At 43.1% G+C, this 25,602-nt stretch overlaps 1 protein-coding gene across 8 annotated transcripts in view; it reads left to right on the top strand.

The window, feature by feature from the left end:
• The window catches only part of MSI1 (musashi RNA binding protein 1), a 54,405-nt gene extending 29,142 nt beyond the window's left edge, over nt 1–25,263 (top strand). The window contains exons 8-16 of one of the 8 annotated variants that reach the window (XM_077461455.1): nt 405–487; nt 3,276–3,393; nt 7,078–7,137; nt 7,624–7,704; nt 8,004–8,060; nt 17,932–17,988; nt 18,301–18,455; nt 21,448–21,509; nt 23,810–25,263. In XM_077461455.1, the coding sequence (XP_077317581.1) occupies nt 405–487; nt 3,276–3,393; nt 7,078–7,137; nt 7,624–7,704; nt 8,004–8,060; nt 17,932–17,988; nt 18,301–18,455; nt 21,448–21,489 (653 nt within the window). In that variant the 3' untranslated portion in view covers nt 21,490–21,509; nt 23,810–25,263. The remainder of the gene's footprint in view (nt 1–404; nt 488–3,275; nt 3,394–7,077; nt 7,138–7,623; nt 7,705–8,003; nt 8,061–17,931; nt 17,989–18,300; nt 18,456–21,447; nt 21,510–23,809) is intronic. The other 7 variants (XM_077461456.1, XM_077461460.1, XM_077461458.1 and 4 more) reach the window with 7 other exon arrangements.
• Nucleotides 25,264–25,602: the final 339 nt, after the last annotated feature.

Genomic DNA, 25,602 nt, shown 5'->3' with positions numbered 1-25,602 from the left:
CATTATGTTTTACCCCCTTTAGCCACCACTGTGCAGTTTAGATGGGTAGTCAGGGGAGCTGCAAAAACATAGATAAACTGCCTATTTTTTCCACCCACAGCCTCTGTGTGAACGAGGCCATGGAGTAAGCTTCTGTACTAGCGCCTCATGTGCATTTTTATTAAAAAAAATTATTTACCTCCATGTTTCCCTACCTTTCCTGACATTACCAAGGTTGATAATAAATAAAAGATGCAACTGTATAGCCCAATGCTCCTTGTGTAGCGCACTAAACGCACTGGATTTTGCAAACATTTATATTCTCACCTACCTTTGCCAGCCAGGATGTTCGCACCAGGTTGACCATTTCCTTTGGTTTTTAAATTAGTATGGCTAAGTTCCACTTTTCATTTATATAATTGCAGGGTTTGGCTTTGTTACCTTCGAAGGAGAAGATATTGTGGAAAAAGTCTGTGAAATCCACTTCCATGAGATCAACAATAAGATGGTAAGCAAAAAAATTCAAGTGTATGAACAGGTAGGGGTCTATTTAAAAAAATAAAAAATTGTTAGACAAGCATTCATCCAATTTTCCTGGAAATGTCTCTAATGCTATGACTTTTTATGATCGTCAGCGCCATCTAGTGGTCAGAATCCAGTATATTTCTCTGAAATACCTCAATCAGAAAATATGCAACATTTTGGTCACTAGATGGAGGCAGTGATCATAGGAAGTCATAGAACTAGAGAAAATACAGGCAAAATGCGTGCAACCTTTCCCAGTTATTTGTGACATTTGTTCATTAGACTGGACCTAATGGATTGAGCTAGAGAACCACCTCTGGAATAGATTCATGAGGGTAGAGATAGCATTTGGATAAGGTTTTCTAAGCAATCAACCCCCTCCAAAAACATAAAAAAGGAGATTAGCCAGGGTTGTCTGCTGGGGTCAGAGGCATGATCACATATAGAACTTGGACAGTGTAGTTTAGAGAAGTGTCAAAACAAAAGGATATTGAAGTATGCAAGCTCCAAGCTGCTCTTACAGTTACTTGGCTGTGTCAAAAGTTTGCCATCTCATTGCAATATATGTAAAGGCAAACTTTTTCTTGATAAAGTAGGGAACGTTTAGATCATGGGTAGGCAACCTGGGGCCCTCCAGCTGTTGCAGACCTAAACATCCCATCATGCCTCTGAGAGTAATTGTATCTGCCAGCTTTGCAATGCCTCATGGGAAATGTAGTTCCACAATAGCTGGAGGGCCCAGGTTGCCTATCCCCGGTTTAGATCCTCTACAAATTTTTATTACTGTTTGTGACCAGCTGGGTTGGTTCACCTCTTTATTTGTCCTAGTAGACATTGTCACAGAGATAGAAAGCGAGGGGAAATCCTACATTTTCGAGTTGTCATGAAAGCAAAAGGCAAAAATTATTTCATAAGGATTTTTAAAACTTTTCTATACAATCCAAAAAAAGTTTTGGCTTTACACTTTAAAGAAATCCTGTCACCATACTATTAATTTCAAACAGAAATCTTCCTATAAGATTTTTACGTGAACTGTAAAGGTCCCCCTTATGTAGACATCCAAAAGGTATATGGCGGCTGCTGGGCGCCACCATGTTGGATTTGATGTCAGCAGCCCCAGCCGACTCAGAACTGTCACTTAAGTGAAGCTCTATAGCAGGGGTTGGCAACCTATGGCCCGCCGCCGCTAAATGTCTGGCTCGTCAGTGCACGTGATGAATTCACGTGCATTCCGGCCCGCGGACATTTTTACACCTGTTGCGTTCTTGGGATAACAACCAATGCAGCTAAGAAGCTCGGCTGTTATCCCAAGCAGCGGGAGGGGACTTCACCACCTCCCCCAATTCCGCAGCTCACCCGGGCTCTCCCGTTCCACCGGGAGGCTCCAGCGACCAGCCGGCATATCCGCTGGCTGGCCAGACATCCGAACGAAGACAGAATCGGCTTAGATTGGGTCTCGGATCTAGTAACCCGGAAGCGACGTATCATGCATCACTTCCAGTTTACAGAAGACTTAAAAGTGCCAAATTTAAACAAACGACAGCATTCAAAACAGCCAACGTTTTGAATGATTTTAAGCATTTACATCCTTTCACATCCTGTCTCATAGCCACAACGGGAAGTGAGGGATTACCTGGTTGTCACCAGGGTCACCAGTACCAGTGTCCCGTTGGAAGATATCTCCACTATTCCTGTTCTGGAGACAAAAGTTGGGATTTGGGATTTTCTTTCACTTTCCACAATACTGGTAAACAGGATAAATAGAGAGGATGAATTTCCCTAAAAGAGACACAAAGAGCACAGAGAGCAATAAAAACTTGACAGGTGTTCTAATACCTCACCACGCTATCCAAAAAGAAAAAGTTTTGCCTTAATGACTTAAGGGTCCCTTTAAGACAGGACTTTTTTCACTATTCTTCTAGTATTTGTGATTTTTGTATCATTCTTTTGTGCTACACTTATTTATGTACATACTTGCATGCTATTCCAAGGGCCACCACTTGTGAATGCAGCTGTTAGGGATTACATGTAGGAGACCCAGGGTTGGTTCGTGGCGATTAGCTGCAGGTGGAAGCAGTTAGAGGCTGACCGCTCCCACTCATGAAGCGATTACTGGCAAACGACCACTACAAGAGCGATTACATTAAGCATCTGCGAATAGCTGCGGGAGCTGTGAGCGTCCATTTGCTTTTAGTGGGTCTAAAGGTAACAATATAAAAAAAAATGTCTTAATGAAAATACATGCATTGCTTCATGTTAGCCCAATGTTCCTTATACTCGTGGGGGTTGCTGTTCTATATTTGATTGTCTGAGGTCCTGTCTTTCATTAGCTTTGTGACCGCACTCTGCATTAATGATGCTAAAACATCATAAAAATTCCACTATAGTAATGACTAATTGACCTTTACGATGCCGAACCTGTTTATGTAAAGTTTCAATAACTTATTTTGTAGTGGGCGGTGCAGGTTTTAACGGGTGACACCACAAAGAGCTAATAGGTGGAGTGGTGTATGTAGTGTGTGAATATCAAACACTTTTCAACATTTATACAGTTTGGTGCAGAATCCATAACATTTAGTGGGGAATTTGTAGAGGAAAGTGCAGGATACTATGCCTAGAAGTGTCCAAACTGGTACTATATCTTGGCTGATTGGTGAAATAGGGGCATAGTTGTGTGTTTATTAACAAATTACAGTGACCCTTTTTTAAGTGCTATCCTTTACATATGTGACTGATATGTTTTTAATATATGGTGTGTTTTCCTCCTTTAGGTTGAATGTAAGAAGGCACAACCCAAGGAGGTGATGTCTCCAACAGGCTCTGTACGGGGACGCTCCAGAGTGATGCCATATGGAATGGATGCTTTCATGCTTGGCATCGGCATGCTAGGTGATTGTAAAAGGCGGTTGGGGTAGTAGTCTTTAATGTGGTTTAATGCAGTCCCCATACACCACTGTGACCGGCAACATGTTTTTCCCGGAGTTATTTCCGTGTTTGCGGGCTCCAGCGCTGTGATTGGCTGGAGCCGTGATTACGTCACTGCACACCTACTGAAGAGACGGCACGAGTGAGCTGTTTCTTCAGTGCGCATGTGCCAATGACGTCTGAACATGCGGATACATTGAATATCACCTAAATGGTGCAAGTTTAGGAGATATTCACAGTAACTACAGGTAAGCCTTATTATAGGCTTACCTGTAGGTAAGAGTGGTGTAACACTTTTTAAATTGTAAAAGAGGAGCCAGGATTTCACCTGTTGGTCACAGCTGAATATTACAACAAACTGACTTTTATAAAGGGCATCCATAAGCTGACCATACACTTTTAGGACTCTTTCACACTCACATGGCACTGCCAGCTTGACAGAAGTAATTTACTTAATCAGCTTTTGTCAAAGGTGTCAGGCCAAAAATGTTTAGCTGATCCGTGCCTGCAGCAAATTAGCTGCAAGCACTGTTCAGGTATTCTGACAGCTGGCCTTTGCAGCTATTAGAATACAATAGCCTGGACAGGGAGATTAGTCTATCCATGGTGTTAGCATAATGGGAAATCTATTAGGGTATGGCCAATTATAGCCGTTTACATGTTTTGTCTTTTAGATAAAAAAAACTTAAATATACTATGTATGTACACAAGGGAAGTGATATATGGGTATTATATATGCAGTCCCAGTTTATTTCTTACTTATACATAAACCTGTGAGCCATGGCAGACTGAATGAAAACAATAGTCTGTCTATGTTGCTAACTGATCTTATCTCTGCAGTGAGACTGACCACATTCCCAGATATATATCTTTTCTAGAGGGAGAGTTTACAAATGTGTACATGGAATTGCATTACAAGAAAATTAACTGTGGTTATGTTTACAGGCTCTACTATATAGTTAAATTCTGAATGATAAAATGGTTTATATATGAATCTGCCAAGTGCATGCATATTAGATTTTAATTTAAAGGCATTAATATTTAATGAAGAGAAATTACGGCCTTGCTAGAAACTGTTTTGTGTCAAAGCTATCCAGATAATTAATTTTTATTTTAAAGTGTTGCATCAATTAATGTATACAGTAAACTTATGCCTTTCAGGATGCTGTTCTTTCCTATAGCATTACTGACATTAGTGTAGTGATTTGTAGTACTCAATAGAGGGCTGATACTACTGTCTACCTGGCACCCAGATCTGAGGTATAAGGACCCAGGCACATGGCTGATTAGGGCTGATCGCCTCCCAGGCCAGTGTAATTCTGCAGCGGGTACGGTCGGGTGTTTCTGTACAACCACAGATAGAATGCCTGTACAAATCAGTGGCAGGCTGACATTGTCCGCAAGGCAGTTGCCTGCGGTTAGGTAGAGATGTGATGTGAATTGTCTGCGTATAAGGACGCACAACTGACCCTAACTGTGGCTAATCACTCCATGTGTGATAACATTCAGACAGCCACAGACAATGTCAGTCTGTCATTCATTTGTTAAGGCTTCATGTCCTTGGCTGCTTGGAAACACTTGGCCATACCTGCCGCAGAAATACCCTGATCTGGTGGTGTACAACTACAATCAGCTAAGTAAGACACACACATTGCAATCTGATTGTACAATCTCCTTTAGACTTATTAACAGGTAGTGCTATGGCCTACCTGACTGAATGAGTTGATTCTTTAGGTAAGCTGTTTAACTACATGGTTGTTAGGTAATCTAAAGAAACTTTTACAATTTACTTTACAATTAGAATGTAACAATGTGTGGCCTTTTTAACTGGAACTCCTTACAGGTAAAGACAGAAATGAATGCATTGCTGTATTCAGTAATACAGTCATACCTTGGATTACGAGCATAATGCGTTCCAGAAGCATGCTTGTAATCCAAAGCACCAGTATATCAAAGCGATTTTCCCAATAGAAAATAATGGAAACTCAAATAATCCACAGCCACTTCTGGTCTATGCAGTACTGTATGTTGCCAGAGGTGCGGGGGCGCTGGTGTATGCAGTACTGTATGCCGCCAGAAGTGCGGGGGGGAGCTGGTGTATGCAGTATTGTATGTCGCCAGAGGTGCGGGGGCGCTGGTGTATTCAGTATTGTATGTCGCCAGAGGTGCGGGGGCGCTGGTGTATGCAGTACTGTATGTCGCCAGAGGTGCAGGGGCACTGGTGTATGCAGTACCGCATGTGGCCAGAGGTGCGGGGGCGCTGGTGTATGCAGTACTGTATGTTGCCAGAGGTGTGGGGGCACTGGTGTATGCAGTACCGCATATGGCCAGAGGTGCGGGGGCACTAGTGTATGCAGTACCGCATGTGGCCAGAGGTGCGGGGGCACTAGTGTATCCAGTACCGCATGTGGCCAGAGGTGCGGGGGCACTGGTGTATGCAGTACCTCATGTGGCCAAAGGTGTGGGGGCTCTGGTGTATGCAGTACTGCATGTGGCCAGAGGTGCAGGTGCACCGCGTCATCGGCACCCCCACACCACTGGCCAAATGCGGTACTGCACACCCCAGCGGCTTGAATCCTGCTCGTTTTGCAAGACAACGCTCGCAAATCGAGTCAGGATTTTTTTTTTTAAATAGCTCGTATTGCGAAATGCTCGTAAACCACGTTACTCGCAATCCAGGGTTCCACTGTACATCATTAAACAGATTTTTTTCAATGCAAGTAATGCATTTTTGTGATACCTGAATCTGACTTGGTATTAACCTCTTGCAGTCTAATGTGCGGCTTGCATAGCAAAGTTCAGAGAAAGAGTGGGAGAAGCAGCACAAGAGTGACAGAGAAATGGATTAAACAGTATTCTGCTGATCCTTTCCTTGTTCAGTTAAAGGGTGGGAAGAGGACTAAATAAATATAAACCTGCAGCAGGCAAAGACCGGGTCTCCTCCCCGGCTAAATAGGGCTGTGTTGTAGGGCAGTGATCAATGAACACAGGAGTGATTGGTACCTATTGCTCTGTGTTCATTCAGGAAAGGAAGGGACTGTTTACATGGAGCTTGGCTTCAAAGTGATTGTAAAGGAGAAAATGTATTTAAAAATATAAGAAACATGTCATACTTACCTGCTCTGTGCAGTGGTTTTGCACAGAGCAGTCACTAACCTCCTCTTCTCGGGTCCCTCCCCGTTGCTGAGTGCCCCCATAGCAAGCCGCTTGCTTGGAGGCATTTGTGCGTGCTCGCTCCCGAGCCAGTTCTTTGTGTCCATAAGACCCAGAGAGCGTGGCTCAGCCCTACCCCCTCCCGCATCACTGGCTGTGACTGACAGCAGCAGGAGCCAGTGGCTCCTGCTGCTGCATCTCATCCAAGCAGGAGGGAGAGCCTCAGGTCCCATGCACATCGCTGGATCGAGACCGGGCTTAGGTAAGTATTAGGGGGTCTGAGGGGGGGAACTGCACACTGAAAGTTTTTTACCTTCATGCATTTACAACCATTTTAAGCTTAAAGTGTTACTAAACCCACAACAGTAAAATCAGTCTGTATATGCAGTAAAGCATGCTTGTTATACTCACTGTGGAACCTAAGGGGTTAATCCTCTGCATTGTGTAAAACGCCTATTTGATCCTGTCTTCTCTGATCCTCCCCTTCTTCCACAGTCCCCAATCCATCTGCTGATAGAACAGAGCCTTGGAGGCACTCTGCACATGCTCAGTTTGGTGTGTATTGCTAGAGAGTTTTTTTTTATTTTCTATTTGGGAGGGTGCATGTGATCAGCACAGGGCCAATCAGCACTGTCCAGACATAAAGTCAGAGGTCCTGCAGCCTCATAGGACAGTCGGAGGAGAATGAAAACTCCTACAAGCTTTAAACAGACACTGATAGAAGTCAGCTATATAGTGCTGATGAGAAAAGGTATTTAGCAGCTTATGTTTACTAAAATAATTGCATTTCAATGTTCTGTGTACTATGGGAGAACAGATATAGTGAATGCAGGGTCCTGGGTTTAGTAACACTTTAAGTGTTCTGGGCAGCTGTAGATTGGGGAACATTTATGTCTAGCCTAATCTGAAATTGTAGGAAATAAATGACTCAAGGACAAGAGTGTAATCAGTTGGACAATTTACATTATTCTAGTAAAAACCAAGATCTGGTACGCGTTTTCTCTTTTTAATGATTGTTTTTTTTTTGGTGTATTTTCTCAGGATATCCTGGTTTCCAAGCAGCTACATACGCCAGTCGCAGCTACACAGGGATAGCCCCTGGTTATACTTACCAGTTTCCAGGTAATTCAGTAATACAGTATTATATAGCAGTAATTCGATTTGTATAATGTGCATGCTCTTTCTTCCCTTGGTGGGATGCAACTTGGGATTGTTGTCAACCTAGTGGCAGATTAGCCTAAAAACTTCTCTGCTCTTCAGCCTCTGTCCAATTCATGGAATGGTTTTGTAAGCAATACTATATATTTATTTGGATTTTAGTGGCAGTGGGTGGTTTTAAACAGCTATTCCATACTCACTGCCAGTCACATCTGTAGGCTGGACATCTAGCCACTCCTAAGCTGTTTCACATTTCGTTTTAGAATTTCGGGTAGAGAGAACCCCACTCCCGGGCACCCCCGTTCTCCCAGAACTCACAGGTCAGTCCCATTAATTTACTAAACCTCACAGCTGAGGAGAACAAGATGAGCAGAGTAGGAGCTGGTGGCAGCCATGTGGAGGGACTGAATCTGCCACATCACTGCTGGCCTCTGAGGAGGATTGTCTTCTGAATTCTGTACTTGTGTAGGCAAAACGTTCTACAATGCTGGAGTGATTTATGGTTTACTGATTGAGAATATGTGAGCTTGTACATAAACATGCTTTCACCATCTCTGCTGTAGACATTTTGGTGGTATTTTGTGGTTCAGCAAAACATTTCTAATGCAACATATTTTTATACTGTTAAATGTAATGCTACCGGTTAGGTTTGAGACGAACTCTACCTGGAAATGTGACATTGCTGTGCCATTCTTATCCCATGCCATTCACTTTAAGGTCCCATAATCTTTTATATTTCTTTGATAATGGCATATGTTAGACCATTATCTGTAAAAACTCCCTATTGTCCATAGCCATAAGCAGACAACTGGATTTTAGAATAGAGTATATTGAAAGCTTGTTTATAAATCAGCCTTACCTTGCACATGTTTTAATTAACTGGTTGAGTGGAGTTCACCTCCACTCAAGATCATTCATTAGAATTTTAAACTTGCAATTCGGTTTCCTGTAAGCACGTGTAGTATTTTGTCCTATGATTCTAAGTGCTTTTTAACTATATAAATACAAAGAATTACCGCTCTAAGGTAACGACTTCTCCTAAAACAGCTGTCTCCACAATCCCACAGGGTGCTGGCTCTGTTTGCAACAGGAACTGAAGTAGAAAAGATGTAGCTGGATAGCCGCACTCCGAATTATTCAACTTTATTTCAAAAATGTAATTAAAATCATAGCATCTAAGACTAAGCACCGTGTTCGGTGTGAAACATGTCAGCGGCTGTGCAGTTAGTCTGTTTACCAGCCTACATGCTATGATTTTAATTACATTTTTGAAATAAAGTTGAATAATTCGGAGTGCGGCTATCCAGCTACATCTTTTCTGCCTTTTAACGATAGTACCAACCTGCCTTCCTCTTGCCATGGCCAATTCAGCAACAGCTGTTTAATTCATAGCTGCAAGTTGTCCAAAGTGAACACTTGTAATAGCAAATAAAATGCAAAGGGAAGAGGGTGTGCCAGTCTATGCAATCCTCTTGCCATTGTTTGTCTTGAAAAAGTGACAAGCTATATCTTTGACTTCTTCATAGCTTTTGTCAAATTGGCCGTGGCAGAAAGGGAAGGGGAACGTTGTCCCATAGGGGACTGTAAAATAAAAATGATAATGATGGATATTTTTAAAGTGTATATAAACCAATATTAAATCCCCCTCTGGTCTGGTAAATATATAGTTTCAAGTTTTTGGTTATATTAGTTCAATAAGTGCAAAAAATAAAAACACAGGTTGAGAGATCCAACATGGTCCTGTGCACACTTGTGTAACTATGGATATAACGCATTTTGAAATATGGGACAAAGTATTACATAAACGTTGTCCCATAGGGGACAGAACTGTAAAATAAAAATGATAATGATGGATATTTTTAAAGTGTATATAAACACCAATATTAAAGTCCCCTTTGGTCTGGTAAATATATAGTTGAAAGTTTTTGGTTATATTAGTTCAATAAGTGCAAAAAAATTAATAAAAACACAGGTTGAGAGATCCAACATGGTCCTGCGCACACTTGTGTGTTATTTCAAGTAGATTTATCTTTCTGAACAGGTCTGTGAAATACAGAACATCTTTACCCTTTATTATGTAGATATGGTAAGGGAGAGGTGTCCTGTATTCCTAAGCCCTTGTACACACGGTCGGACATTCCGACGGAAAATGTCCGACCGGACCGTGTTGTCGGATAATCCGGCCATGTGTGGACTCCATCGGACTGTTTCCGTCGGAATATCCAACCGACAAATTTTTAGAGCTGGGCTGTAAAATTTTCCGACATGATCCGATCGGATCGGATCTTTGTGGAGAATTCTGATCGGACAATGTGCCACGCATGATCAAATTCCTAGACCAAAGCTATTGGCTACTAGCCTGAACGTAGTCCCGTCATAACGAAATAACGTCATCACGTTCTGAACGATCGCATTTTCTGACAACTTTGTCTGACCGTGTGTATGCAACACCAGTTTCGGACAAAATCCGTCAGACAAAATCCGATGGATTTGGTTGTCGTGTGTACAAGGGCTTACACAGTTCCTGCTCTAGGGTGTCATTAATGCTCCTTCATAGATACAGCTTGGTAAGTGAGCGTGTTCACTGTGGGACAGCCTTTCTCAACCTTTTTAACATGCATGCCCATAAAAAAAAAAAACTAATTTCTGTATCTTCAGGTCACAGTACATTAGCTATATATAGAATATAGAAGAATATATGTAATATATAAGCATAAAGGAACAAAGAGTTGTCTGCTTGTTGTCCACCTAAGACTATTTTATACAACAAAATTATTTCAAGTTATAGGAAAAAAAAGGAATGATTAACAATGGCCAGAAAAGGAACACAGAATGAAAATTGTAGTCTTTTGTGACATAGAGAAGGGCCCCATTGTCTTGATGGTTAGTGAATAAAAGCACCCCCTCTTGTTAGGGGACATTGTAGTGCCCCCTTACATTGATGGTCATTTAAATCCTATAAGAAATTGGGGGATAGTGGAGAAGAGCCCCCCTCCCACCCAGATTGGTACTCAAGTAGAAAAGTACGCTCTTAAATTGTTGGCAATTGGGCGACTGACTCTTTTTTTTACTGGTTGTCAGTGAGAGAAGGGTCAGTGTGAAAAAAGCGCCCCTTACAGAGATAAAAAAAAAAATCATTTGTGTGAGCGGTTACTTATCTGAGAGAGGGAAATTGCTAAGTGATCGAGGAACCACTATCCATTTTAGGAGTGATCCTAGAGTTCCACTGAATCCTGATTGAGAAGGTATACTCTAGGGCAAGATATGTGTTACTAGTAAGGTTACCAGATGAAAACAAAGGATAAAAAGCTTGAAAAGAATGCAGCCAACACATCTAGGCTAGGCACTGGTATTCTGCAATACATTACATTTTTGTTCTTGGGTTTAGATGTGTTTTAAAGGCTTCCCTAAACTAAAAAAAATTAAAAATAATTAGGGTTGTGTGGAAATAAGAATTTTAATGTTTACTAGCGGGATGCTCTAGGTGCAAAATCATCAGCTGAAAGCCAAGCCTCAAAAAAAGTAATGTTTTCGCTGTTTTAAAGGAAGCAGTCTTGGATACATTCCTCACAAGTGACCTTGTGGAAGATAACATCTACACACAGCTGAGTGCCTCCAAGCAGATTCTTTCTATAATTTAGTGAAATACTCTTATTTAAAGTTGCACCATTTATTTTAAGGTCTTATGTACATATGCTGTTTTTATGAGAAAATCTAATTCAGTTTTCACACTACAAACTTTGCGTAGAGCAACTTGTCTGTGTGCTAAAGCATGCTAGATCATGAACATAATTGTGGCAGAGCTAGCAGTCCTACTGGAAATGCAATACAGTGTGGTTTTCTATTAGCAGAAACTGCGTGTTAACTTTACTACACTCTTTTACTACACTCTTAGCCCTTGTACACATGGTCAGACATTCCGACAACCAAATCCATCGGATTTTGTCCGGCGGATTTTGTCAGAAACTGGTGTTGCATACACACGGTCGGACAAAGTTGTCGGAAAATCCGATCGTTCAGAACGTGATGACGTTATTTCGTTACGGGGTAGTAGCCAATAGCTTTGGTCTAGGAATTTGATCTGAGCATGCGTGGCACTTTGTCCGATCGGAGTTCTGTACAAACGATCGGACAAAGTCCGATCGGATCATGTTGTGGGAAAATTTTATCGCTCAGCTCTAAAATGTTGTCGGTCCGATATTCAGACGGAAACAGTCCGATGGAGCCCACACACGGTCGGATTATCCGACAACACATCGGAATGTCCGACCGTGTGTACAAGGGCTAACAGTTAGTCATGTGAATAAGTCCTAGAAGTTGTGGCGAGAGTTGTTGCTTTTGCCCAGGAGTAACTGCAGTCCTCGCAACCCAGCTGCAAACTGACTTGGAGACAGCAGTTGACACTGTTTTAAAAACGTATCACTGGTTGGTTCAAGAGCATCTTGCAGTCAGGGTACAGTAAATGCCACGCTCTTGGCTACACAGTAATGAAAACTAAAACGTGTTGCAAATATTTAAAGCAGTCTTTCTCAACCTTTTTGCCCCAGAGGAACCCTTGAAAAAAATGTACTGTCTTGGGGAGCCCCTGCTAAAAACTAATTATTGGAGGTCAATGGGAAAAAATGCCCCTTCCATAAGTGGCCAATGTTAAGAATGACCCACTTTCAGTGGGCAGTCAAAATGTCACTCTTACAGACAGCGATAAAGATCCCTGGTGTTATGAAGTTGGCTATGCCAAGTAGCGTTGGACCCAGAAATATGTACAGTAGCTGTCAAATGGGAGGTTAAAGTGGTTGTAAACCCTTACAACACACTTTGACCTACAGGTAAGCCTAGATTAAGGCTTACCCGTAGGTCCAAGAAATATCTCCTAAACCTATACGGTTTAGGAGATATTTGCCCGAAGACAGGCACCGCCGTCTACGGCGCATGCGCCGTAGACAGCGGTGCGCGGGCGCACTGAGCGCGCCATTTCCAACGACGGAGCTGCCGCGCGCGTCGGCTCCCGTCCGCATGCATGGGAGTGACATCATCGCGGCTTTGCCGAATGACAGCGGCGGAGCTGCGAGACCTCACCGAGAAGATGGATGCTCCGGACTACAGGGGACAGCGGTGACTTCGCTGGCTCCTGTGTCAGGTAAGTGACACATAATGGACTACTATGCGATGCATAGTAGTCCATTATGCTTTGCCCTTGCAGGAAATGAAAGAGGAAGTAAACTTATCAGGGTTTACTTCCTCTTTAATTAGCCACAGCTCAAGGAACCCCTTTGTATCCTCTAAAGAAAACTTATGCCGCGTACACACGATCAAACAATCCGGTGGAAAAGTCCGGCAAACTCAAGTCCGCCAAACAATCCCCCCGTGTGTAGCCTCCGGCATACTTTTTTGACCCGACAGTACGGCGGACTTAGAATTTCGGTTTGCACAAAAATTTGCACTCCGTACTCGCATTTCGGCGGACAATCCGGCCGTGTGTATGCAAGTCCGCCGTACTTTTGAAATTAGCGGACTTTTCCCGCCCCGGAGAAAAGTCCGCTCATTTCGAGCGGGTCTCCAGGTAGGCGGGGCCCGCGAAGGAGACGTCGCTGGCCCCGCCGCCTGGTATGGACTTAAAGGGGAACCCCAACGCCGAAAAAAATCGCTACCCGGCCGGCCAGGAAAGGGGGGCGAGCGAGCGCCCCCCCCCCCTCCTGAGCCGTACCAGGCCGCGTGCCCTCAACATGGGGGGTGCCTTGGGGAAGGGGGGGCCCCCCCCCACCCCAAAGCACCTTGTCCCCATGTTGATGAGGACAAGGGCCTCTTCCCGACAACCCTGGCCGTTGGTTGTCGGGGTCTGCGGGCGGGGGGCTTATCGGAATCCGGGAGCCCCCTTTAATAAGAGGGCCCCCGGATACCGGCCCCCCACCCTATGTGAATGAGTATGGGGTACAATGTACCCCTACCCATTCACCTGTAAAATAAAAGTACAAAAAAAAACAACACACGAGATAAAATACTTTATTGCACAGCTCCGGGGGTCTTCTCGCCGGACTCCTCCGCTATCTTCTTGTAGCTCTTTTGCTAGCGGAGGAGTCCGGCTTTCTTCCTTGCCGCCGGCCTCTTCTCCCGACTTCGGGGGCCTTGTCCCCCTCTTCGGTTCTTCTGCCGGGCCACCGCACCTTCTTATAGCTCTTTTACAGGCGGTGGCCCGGTCTTCTGTCGCCGCTGCCGCCTTCCGTTCTTCGTCTTCTTCTTCTTCTTCTCCAGGAGATGTTGACTCGACGCTCTCTCCGGCCACAATGCCAGGGACGCGCTGCGCGGCCACTTATATAGGGACAAGGGGCGGTGTCACATGGCTTTATGTCACATGGGTTGGTCACATGGGTTGATGTCACATGGGGACTGTGACATCGTAAGGGGGCGGGGTCACCATGTGACACCAACCCATGTGACATAAAGCCATGTGACACCGCCCCTTGTCCCTATATAAGTGGCCGCGCAGCGCGTCCCTGGCATTGTGGCCGGAGAGAGCGTCGAGTCAACATCTCCAGGAGAAGAAGAAGAAGAAGAACGGAAGGTGGCAGCGGCGACAGAAGACCGGGCCACCGCCTGTAAAAGAGCTATAAGAAGGCGCGGTGGCCCGGCAGAAGAACCGAAGAGGGGGACAGGACCCCCGAAGTCGGGAGAAGAGGCCGGCGGCGAGGAAGAAAGCCGGACTCCTCCGCTAGCAAAAGAGCTACAAGAAGATAGCGGAGGAGTCTGGCGAGAAGACCCCCGAAGACGGAAGACCCCCGGAGCTGTGCAATAAAGTATTTTATCTCGTGTGTTGTGTTTTTTTTGTACTTTTATTTTACAGGTGAATGGGTAGGGGTACATTGTACCCCATACTCATTCACATAGGGTGGGGGGCCGGTATCCGGGGGCCCCCTTATTAAAGGGGGCTCCCGGATTCCGATAAGCCCCCCGCCTGCAGACCCCGACAACCAAGGGCCAGGGTTGTCGGGAAGAGGCCCTTGTCCTCATCAACATGGGGACAAGGTGCTTTGGGGTGGGGGGGCCGCGCGGCCACCCCTTCCCCAAGGCACCCCCCATGTTGAGGGCACGCGGCCTGGTACGGCTCAGGAGGGGGGGGGGCGCTCGCTCGCCCCCCTTTTCTGGCCGGCCGGGTAGCGTGCTCGGACAAGGGTCTGTTGTGGACTTGGGGGGGACCCCCACGCCGATTTTTTTCGGCGTTGGGGTTCCCCTTTAAGTCCATACCAGGCGGCGGGGCCAGCGACGTCTCCTTCGCGGGCCCCGCCTACCTGGAGACGCGCTCGAAATGAGCGGACTTTCCTCCGTGTGTGTGGGCGAGTCCGTTCATTTCTAAAGTACGGCGGACTTAGTACGGCGGTCTTAGTACGCCGTATTAGTCCGCTGAAAAAGTGCCGTGTGTGGGCAAGTACAGTTTGGCGGACGTCCGCCAGACTAAGTACGTCGGACAGACGGCTACGTGTGTACGCGGCTTTAGGGTTACACGGAACCCTGGTTAAGAATGACTGGTGTAAAGTGTACCTTTGATTTGCCCATGCATGGCAAAGCAACAGGTAATGTCACCCCTCAGCAGCACATACCTTCCTTTTTCTCCCCTGCTGCTCTGTTCAGTTGCTGGGACCAAGAAATTTCTGTGTGAACTCTAAGTTACTTGGAGATTACACAGGCCTGAGAACTGTCCCTGTGCCTTGATGTTACAGCACTGGCCCAATTACCAAGCACCATTGTTGTCACGTGGGTGGAGGGGAGTGTGTAACATGCTCCATACCTGTAAGTACTGGGCATTTTGTTTGTTTCCAGAGTGGAGGGACAGGGGAGCGAAGGACATAATAAAGCAAATATAATATAGTAATAGGTGCAGAAATGCTGCCAGTTTTAGAGGCAGAACTGAAGTCACAATTTATTTTTACTCAAAAGGAATAGTCAGCACTAGGGAAAAAGGGAATATTTATGCAGCTAGCAAGTAACGTTGTCTCCCATCCAAGTACTGACCAAGCCTGAGCCTGCTTAGCTTCTGAAATCAGACAAGTGCAATACATAGGCAGCTAGCAAGTAAGGTAAGTGTACAAACCACAGAATAAAGTGTGAAAACAAAAGTGCAGCACCTAAGTGATCAAGAATGAATATAACAATATATAATCAAAATCCCAAATTTAAATAATATATTCATGACAAAAATAACCAACAAAAGAATGACCTTAAAAAGTGCACAACATGTGACTCTTCTTAGTGGTAAATAATCCAACAATTCATCCAACACCACGTTTTGCTCCAAATCACCACCTTTGCACACTCATCAGCTTTTAAGCTGCATCAGAAAGGCAGCAGACAGAAGAGCTCCTTCCAATGCGTTTCGTGTGCATGCACATCTTCAGGGGATACTAGAGATTTATTTTTAACTGTCATAAGAATGAATGCTGCTATGTTAGGAATCGCTGCTCTATGCAGTAGAGTTAAAGTTGAACTAAAGAGGAAAACTTGTTTAGTTTTTTTCAATTTAAATAGAGTAATGGAGGGTTATAACCCCTATTGAATGTCCCATTGGTGTCGCAATCAGGGGTCAGGCTCATAAACCAGTAGCTATAGCAGTATGGGGACTCCCACCGACTAGCAAGGTAGATAAACAAGCAGGTCACCCTGGCAGATGATGGTGGAGATTTTGCTGCATGTTAGTACCAGGTCATGGTCCTCAGGATTGCCTCACCAGGAAGTGAGCAAGCTGGGGTCCAGTAGTAGAAGCGTAGACAGTAACAAGCCAAAGGATAGTAACGAGTGGTAGCAAGAATTTGGATGGCAGCAGGTAAGGCAAGAGCCGAGATATTGGCCAGAGAGCACAATAATCTGGCAAACAGGAAGTGTAGAGACATGACTTAAATCAGGAAGTTCGTGAGAGGAGCAAAGAATTCAAGATTCAGCAGAAGTCAAGGAACAAGGCAGGGTTGTCAAATGGATCAGACAGGGTGCTGTCCAGCATCTCAGGTAGCTCAGTGAGAAGAGTCATCTCAGGTAGCTCAGCGAGCAGAGGTCCCAGGTTAAAAATCCAGTCCCTAACAATTGGGGAGGTTCCTTTCACTTTCTGTCCCATACCCACAACAGGAACTGTTAGAAAAAAATAGTCACCAGAACTATTGTGTGGTAATTGGAATCACTCAAAATTGGGGATTTTCTTTCATTTTCACTCACCATGGTAATGGTCACCAGGAAAATTATAGAGGGTAAATCTCTCTAACGGGGGTCACAGGGACAGTAAACCTGACAGGTGTTCTATTTATTCACTCTGTCCAAAATGTAAAAAAAAAAAAAAAAACACCCATGTCTTCAGTTGGCAGTGGTATCAAACTTGCCAGTCTGTTATTTGATGGCAACTATTTGGAAGTGACCTGTGCTGGTCAGTAGGTAGTTATTGTATCTTCACTTCTACCAGAAATTGGAATGTGGCATGTGCTAATAAGTGGAAAGTGAAAACACAATAAAGCTGGCCATAGATGGCTCGAATCTTGGCCAGTTCAGCAGGATCCAGCCAAGATTCAAACCATGTATGGGCAGGCTGATTGATTCTCCGGGAGAACACAATGGCTTCACGGGAGGGATTCCCCCATCGACACTGACTGCGCTAATGGGGGAATTGACCGATTTTCTTTCTGATTGCAGGGAAGAAAAAATGCTTTGTCTATGGCTGGCTTAAGGTCATAGCTTTATCTTGGATTCTGTTTTTTTTTTTTTTTTTTTTTTAAATAGGGTTTATGGACCATAAACAGCACAAATGTGCTGTAATCCAGGGTAAACATTTAAAATGCTTTTAATTTGAACGCTGTTAAACAAAACATCTGGTTAAATTATTTGGGTCACAGCATAGGGTTTTATATTTACCATATGATGGCACAATCCCCATAGCAATTTACAGTAATTCAGCAGTCTTTAAACCTGCATAGTATGAGGAACTGTAGTCTTTTTTGTAGGTAAATTATCAATATATAGTATATATTACTGCATGCTTATGTCATGTTTATTCATAGAAGATCCTCCACTAGTTTCCTCATTTGTTGTTTGTTATTTTTTATTTTTTTGCATGTTGTTACGTAGAGATTTTTCTATATCTAAGGCATGTGCATAAAGATTTGCTAAATCTCTGATCCTGCTCTTGTTCTGCTCTAAGTTCTGTTTTCTTTTGTTTTTCAGCCATCCCTCTGACTGCATATGGACCAGTGGCGGCAGCAGCAGCAGCTGTGGTGAGAGGTAATCAGCCTATTAAAGATATCATTAGTTTAGCTTTACTGTGTAAAATAAGGGCTCCTTTGGGTAGCAGCAGAACTGTATACATAAATAATCAATTTTGTAGAAGTTACACTTTAATTATGACCATGAATGATTTTGGAAATGTGTATAAATGGGGTCTAGGTACTATAGCAATGCAGATATATATAAAAAGCCTTTGACAAGAATTATGGTTTAGCACAGTTTCTGGGGTAATGTATACAGAGTCGTGGGAGGAGGAGGCAGAGCGTAGGGGGCTCTCTGTAAGATCTACTTTTTTACTTTGTAAACAAGGCTCCACTCCAACCCGCACAGGGGGTTTTCTGGGAACTAGCAGCCCAGGACCAATGGCCGAACTATACGGCGCAGCCAATCAAGAATCGGCAGTCAGCAGCTACATCAGTGCAGCAAGTCCAGCACCTAGCACTGGCTTTGGACACAGCCTTGGGGTAAGTGGATTTGATTTATTATGTGAACTGGTATAAACATGAAAGACATAAACAATGCTCTCAGAATGTCCAGGCCTTGTAATGCTTTGGTTGTTGCAACATGGTGGACTCAAAGATAACTTTTCCTGAATATCAGCTAGACATTAAATGCATGACAAGACTTGGATACATGATGCTTCTCGGATTTGGTGTCCTGATCTCTTGCAGATTTGGCTGTACAGGGATGTGGCCAAATCTGGGAGATCTGAGAGTCTAAAGCCTCATACACACGATCGGACTTTGTACAAACTTTACTGTAGACTTTTGTACAAAGGGCGTTGGCCGTAAATTTGTATTGCATACACAGAATCTGACTTTTTAGGCAACAAGCACGAACGTAGTGACGTTTAAACGTACTGACGACACTTTAAAAGAGGACGTTCAATTACTCCGGCGCCACCCTTTGTTCAACTTCTGTATTGTTGTCTGATCTTTTGCATTGGTTCTGAGCATGCGTGTTTGTACTTTGTACAAAAGTCCGATGGTTTTGTGTACACACGATCGGACTTTGCTCCATTAAACTTTTGTTGTCAAAAAGTTTTTCCGTTCGCACAGCCAACAAAAGTCATATGAAAAATGAAAAAGTTTGTCCGATGGAGCGTACACACGGTCGGATGTTGCCTTAAATTAGCTAATTTGCATGTTTGTTGTCAAAAATTCCAATCGTGTGTACGGTCCTTACATTTTCCTGTAGAAAAACTTGGAAAATATTTTTTTTTATCCCAACAAACAGACCCACTGATCAGTGTACCATGGACATTCTACCCATGTATTATTGCACATGGTACCAACCAAGTCTAGAATTTAGTTTCTTATATTTTAATGATATTCGTCATATCTCAGTAAATTTGTATCATATCTTACTCCAGGGGTGTCCAAACTTTTTTCAAAGAGGGCCAGATTCGATGAAGTGAACATGTGTGAGGGCCGACCATTTTGCCTGACATTCTTTGAACCATTAAAATTCGGTCATTCGAGCACTCATACCTGGCCCAACAAAAATTCTCGTGCCTTTGTTGCGCTCGTTTGCCCGACACACAGACGAATGCTCTGTTCTTTAGGGGTACCGTTAAGTCTTAATGGTACCCCACACATTAGAAACATGGGGTGCTTTTGGTGCAGCGCAATAAAAAAAAAAAAAAAAAAAAGCTCTGGGACTTCTTTCCCTGCATTTTTGTGGGTATGGAAGCCCATTGAAATGCATGGGCTGCCCTACACACAGCATGCAGCCATGCAGATGTGAACCAAGGCTTATTGGAGGGGCAGTAAAACTACATGGTTAAGCTGTTTTTACCACCCCCAACTTCTCCCCCTCTAGCTGCAGAGGGAGCAGCTGGGGGTGTACACATGCTGTGGCTGCAGCTGGAGGTATGCTCAGGGTGAATGGGCCTGCACTGCAACTACCCCGCAACTGTGTAGACTGCACAGTTGCGGTATAGTGATGCTACATTTACGGGCTTAAAACAGGTGGTGAGGAGGCAACATAATGCCTCTTTACCACCTTTCAAATGCCTCTGAAAAGCGATCTGTATATGGATTGCTTTTCAGAGGAGCAGCAATCCTGGCTGCTATCACACACACAAGCACCACAAAAGCAGTTCTGATGGTACAAGAATGGGGGGGGGAGGTCTGGATTAAAAGTAACACACATGCATACACATACACACAGACATACACACATACAGACACATGCATACACATACAGACACATGCATATACTTACATACATACAGACACATGCACACACACACATACAGACACATGCACACACATACATACATACATACATACAGGCACATACATACATACATACACGCACATACAGACATACATACACACACACACACACACACATACATGCACACAGATACATACAGACACACATGCTGCACACACATACAGACACACATACATGCACACACATACAGACACACATACATGCACACACATACAGACAGACATACACGCACATACATACAGACACACATGCACATACGCATACATACAGACATACATGGACACACACACACATGCAATCATACATGCACAGACACACACACACATGCACACACACACACACAGACACACATGCACATACAGACACACATACACACACACACACATACATACAGACAGACAGACATGCACACACACACACATATAGACACACATGCACACACATACATACAGACATGCACACACATGCACAGACACACATACATACAGACACACATACATACAGACACACATGCACACACACACATACACACATGCACACATACATACATACAGACACACATGCACACACATGCATACAGACAGACATGCACACACATACATACATACAGACATGCACACACACACATACAGACAGACATGCACACACACACACATACAGACACACATGCACACACACACATACAGACACACATGCACACATACACATACAGACACACATGCACATACATACAGACACACATGCACATACATACAGACACACATGCACATACATACAGACAGACATGCACACATATACATACAGACACACATGCACACATACAGACACACATGCACACACATACATACATACAGACACACATGCACACACACACACATACACATAAATAAAGCCTTTTTAAAACGAATCTAGCTTGTAGTACAGTACCTTTCCATTCCATTTCCTTATTCAGCCGGGTACTGCACTGTAGGGGGAAGCAGAGAGCACAGCACACTCCTCTGCACTTTACTTTCACTTTTGAAGCCGACGGAGCTTCTCACAGTGACGGGGATCGGCTCATGATCCCGCAGCACACCAGGCGGGCCGTTCAAAACCGGACCGCGGGCCGCGATTGGCCCGCGGGCCGGACTTTGGACATGCCTGTCTTACTCAATACATACTTTTTAGATTGATAGTTTTTTAATGTGATTTTTAATAAGAGCTTTTATTGTGCAGGGACCTTTGATTGCCACGGCTTTCACTAATGGATATCATTGAATTTATGGGTCACAGTGAAGGTAAGTAGTATCATATAATTCCATGCTCATAGGAACACAGTAACTACACAGTAAAAGACACATTTAATATTGTTTTTAACTTTTCTGCTCAGTTTATTGCTCTACAATGGGCTACATAATCAGCCATTTTCAGCTAAATAAGGCTCATTATAGGCCTTTAACAGTAATCATCTTTAGAAATACTGGAAAGTAATTGAGCTATATCTATGAAAATATTTGCCCCATGAATCATAGAAGTAGTAGTCATTTTTAGTTTTCAGGAGAGTTTATAACTAACTGTGCCTTTTTTATCTCCTACCATGATTTAACCCAAGCAAAGTGAATAGTGAATTAATACCCCTCTGCAAGTACTGTAGTATTAAAGTAATGATGTAGCATACACACTCTTCAGGGAGGAAGATCTGCTGTTGAGATGGCAAAAATACAGTGTTCTCCCTAAAATATTTTTTCAGCTGGTTGGGTTGGATTAGCTATGTGATCTATTAACCACTTGCTGCCAAACAACATACTGGTACTTTGTGGCAGTTTGAGTGGTTATACAGCTACAGTCATTGCCCTCTGTATTTTTTATTTTTTTGGGGCCGGCGATGCTCTACTATGTAAAAGCGAGTGGCTAATTAGCAGCTAGATTGCTTTTACACCCCTCCTGACACCCCCAGGTGCCTCTCTGGGCCCTCCCATGCCAACGGTGTGCCCGGGGACTGAAGCCAGCAATTCTGCTAGCTGATCATAGAGCTGATCGTGGACTGAAACATCCTTGATCATCTCTATGGTCTAAGAGACTGGAAGCTACGAGTATTTTGTCACTTCCGGTTTGGGTGGAATGTAAAAAATTAATTTTTGGATTGGGAAATCATCTTGTTTAAACCAATTTTGGTTTGATCAGATGCTTTTAAGGGCAGATGAGAGATCTGGGGTCTAATAGACCCCAGATGTCTCAGTAAAGGGGACCTGTCTTACTTTATTGCTATCACAAGGGATGTTTACATCCCTTGTGATAGCAATAAAAGTGATTAAAAAAAATGTAAAGAAACAGTGTAAAAATAAAAAAATGTAAATTAAAGAAATACATTTTAAAAATGTTCACGTGTAAAGGCAAACGCACGCGTCTGTCCCACGTCAGTACATAAACAGCGATCGCAATACACATGTGAGATATCGACGTGAACATCAGATCAATAGCAATAATTCTAGCATCAGACCTCTTGTGTAAGGCCCCTTTCACACTGGGGCGGTTTTCAGGCGCTACAGCGCTAAAAATAGCGCCTGAAGAAACCGGCCCCTTTCACTCCAGTTTCACTGTCCTGCTAGCCGCATCTTTGGAGCGGTGAAGGAGCGGTGTATTTACCGCTCCTAAACCACTCCTACCCATTGAAATCAATGGGGCAGCGCGGCTATACCGCCGACGGTTTTAACCTTTTTTCGGCCGCTAGCGGGAGTTAATACTGCCCGCTAGCAGCCGCATACTGTAGCTAAAACAACAGTAAAGTGCCACTAAAAATAGCGCCGCTTTACCGCCGACGCCCGCACCGCCCCAGTGTGAAAGGGGCCTTAATGTGTGTTGCCTATGGATAATATAATGTACGTAGTTTGTTGCCATTCCACAATTGTAAAGTGTGACATGTTACATATCTATTTACTCTGCATAACGCCATCTTTTATATTTTACTAAACAATTGGGTATTATATATTTTTTTTATGCATTCAATAAGTGTATTTTTTCAAAAACAATTGCATTTCAAAAGAAAATTGCAACACCCACCATATTATTCTCTAGCGCATCTGCTTAAAAATATATAATGTTTGGGGGTTCTACGTAATTTTCTACCAAAGAAAAATACAGATTTTTATATGTGAGAGAGAAGTGTCAGAATAGACCTGGACTTCAAATGGTTACAAAAAAATATAGGAGGCAGTGTAAAATTTACAGAGAAATCTACTTTGAAAGAGTTATATTTGTTTTGGTATTTAGTTTTACTAACTTTGTATGAGTCTGAATGTACAGCTTGGTAGACATCAGATATCCTGAGACTTCTGACCCAAATGAAGAGTCAGACTTAGACAAAGTAATCAATTTAAAGTCTTTACCAATAACTCCTAGCACTCACAGTCATGGATCTCCTAGTCGTAGATTAGATTTTGTTGGACATTCCAGAAAATCAGACCTCCAGCTGGACTGGGTATAGTTTGACTTAAATGTTGGGCGGAACCAGTACAGGTTTAGGTAGATCTGGGGTGAATTTTAGTAGTGTTTTTATTAGGAATGTAAAATGTAACTATGACTCCAAATCTCTCTACAGGTTTCAGATTGGAAGCTCTTCATGTCTGTGGCTGTCCCTCTCCTCTCAGATTATCAGATGGCCACTCGCCACCTTGTGTTCATGCACAGTAACTGGTGCCTCCTGCATATTTTTTCCTTTCACCCCAGAACATTTTATTTATTTCATGTTTTTTTCTTCTCCTTTTTTTCCTTGTTCGTCATTTTTTTTTTCCCTTTTTTTCTCATTGTTAGTCTTGTGTTTCCATGATAGATGTCAGGAAAACATATTTCATAACTAGGTAATTTTTGTTCTGGTGGGTTGCTGGGAAATTCCGGTACAACATGCTGGAGGGAGGGAAGGGATTATATGGTCCAGCTGTCTGGGAATGTGTTTCATTTATTTTTAACTGAAAAAAAAAAAATATTTTTTATGTAAATTTCGGCTTTTATGACATGAAGTGGACAATGCACAAGAACAAGACAAATGTATATTTTGCTAAATGAAAAACTATTTGTAGAACAGAAATTATTTTAATTTTCTCAAAACTGGTTTGATTTTTTTTTTTTTTTTTTCCTCTGTAAAATATGTAAATATTGCAGACTGATTGCTCTGCCACCTCCAGGTCTTTTCTGGCCCCGGCTTCTCCTTTGCCGACTTGGGTCCATACTTTAGCAATATTTTTCCTAAAACCTGAATGGATTGACAGGTTTTTTTTTTATAAATTTTTTTGCTACAACTGAGTTCTGTCCACTGGAATAAGCTGGTGCGTCATCAGCGCAGGAGATCGCTGAGCGCCGGCTACATTCTTGGCACAATTTAACTCTTTGAGTGCCACCCTTCTTGGTAATACGGAGGAAGGTGTGTGTTTTTATGACAAGCGTACATAGCACAGGTTTCTTTTGGAAACCAGAAGAAAATGTTGACTGTGATAATAAGCATTGTCAATGCATTAGACTCTTAGTTATATAATACATACGTGGGCTGATTTAACCAGGAAAAAAGTGATGTACAGTAACCCATGGCAACCAGTCAAAAACCATTGTTTGTTACCTATTGTTCTGACTATTTCTAAACTAAGAGAAAAAGGAGATTTGATTGGTCAGTATGTGTCACTGCACTTTGCACATCACAATTGCTTTTACTCTGCCTTAAATTAGCCCAATAGTCTAAAAGAGACTTTAATATTTATATATCCTGGCAACATTTGCAGTCAGGTAGAATCCTTGCAGTGTCAAGGATATCCAAACACTCTGGTACATTCCTACAGTTGGGGAAAAAAAAAAAACATTCCAAATCCCGGATGTGTAGTCACTATCTCCTCCATGAGAAAATGTGTGATGGTACATAAAGAGTTAATTGTGAACAGGAGCGCATACAATGCTGTATTGCAAGTTCAAAGCAATAATGTTTGTTACTGCAACTGGAATTTTTTTAAGATAGCAAAAAAAAAAATGAAAAATAAAAACAAAACAAAAAATAAATTCTGAATTTTACTCTGTGTTATTGTTTTCATTTTGGAAAAACATGGCTTCCATCTCATTTCCTTTTTCTATATATGTATATTGTGTACAAAAATTCATAGTGTAAACAGCCAGACATTAAGACCCGGGTCACACATGTGCGACGCGGGAACCAGAGTGATTCCAGTGCAGGATCCCGCATCGCATCTCTCCCGCATCGCATCTCTCCCGCAGGCAGTTCACACTGCCTTCTTCGAACCACTGCGGGTGTCAATACAAAGTTAATGACACCCCCAGATTAGTTTGCAGATTGCAATGCGAACTTTCAATTCAGACAGGAATCGAAATGCATGGTGAACACCCAATGCGATC

Source organism: Lithobates pipiens, unplaced genomic scaffold, assembly GCF_037356315.1.
Source record: "Lithobates pipiens isolate NorthernLeopardFrog02 unplaced genomic scaffold, aLitPip1_a1.2 Scaffold_3, whole genome shotgun sequence".
In the NCBI taxonomy this organism is placed as follows: Eukaryota; Metazoa; Chordata; class Amphibia; order Anura; family Ranidae; genus Lithobates; species Lithobates pipiens.
The sequence above is the reverse complement of the archived record's forward strand: the minus strand, read 5'-3'. Positions and strand labels throughout refer to the sequence as shown.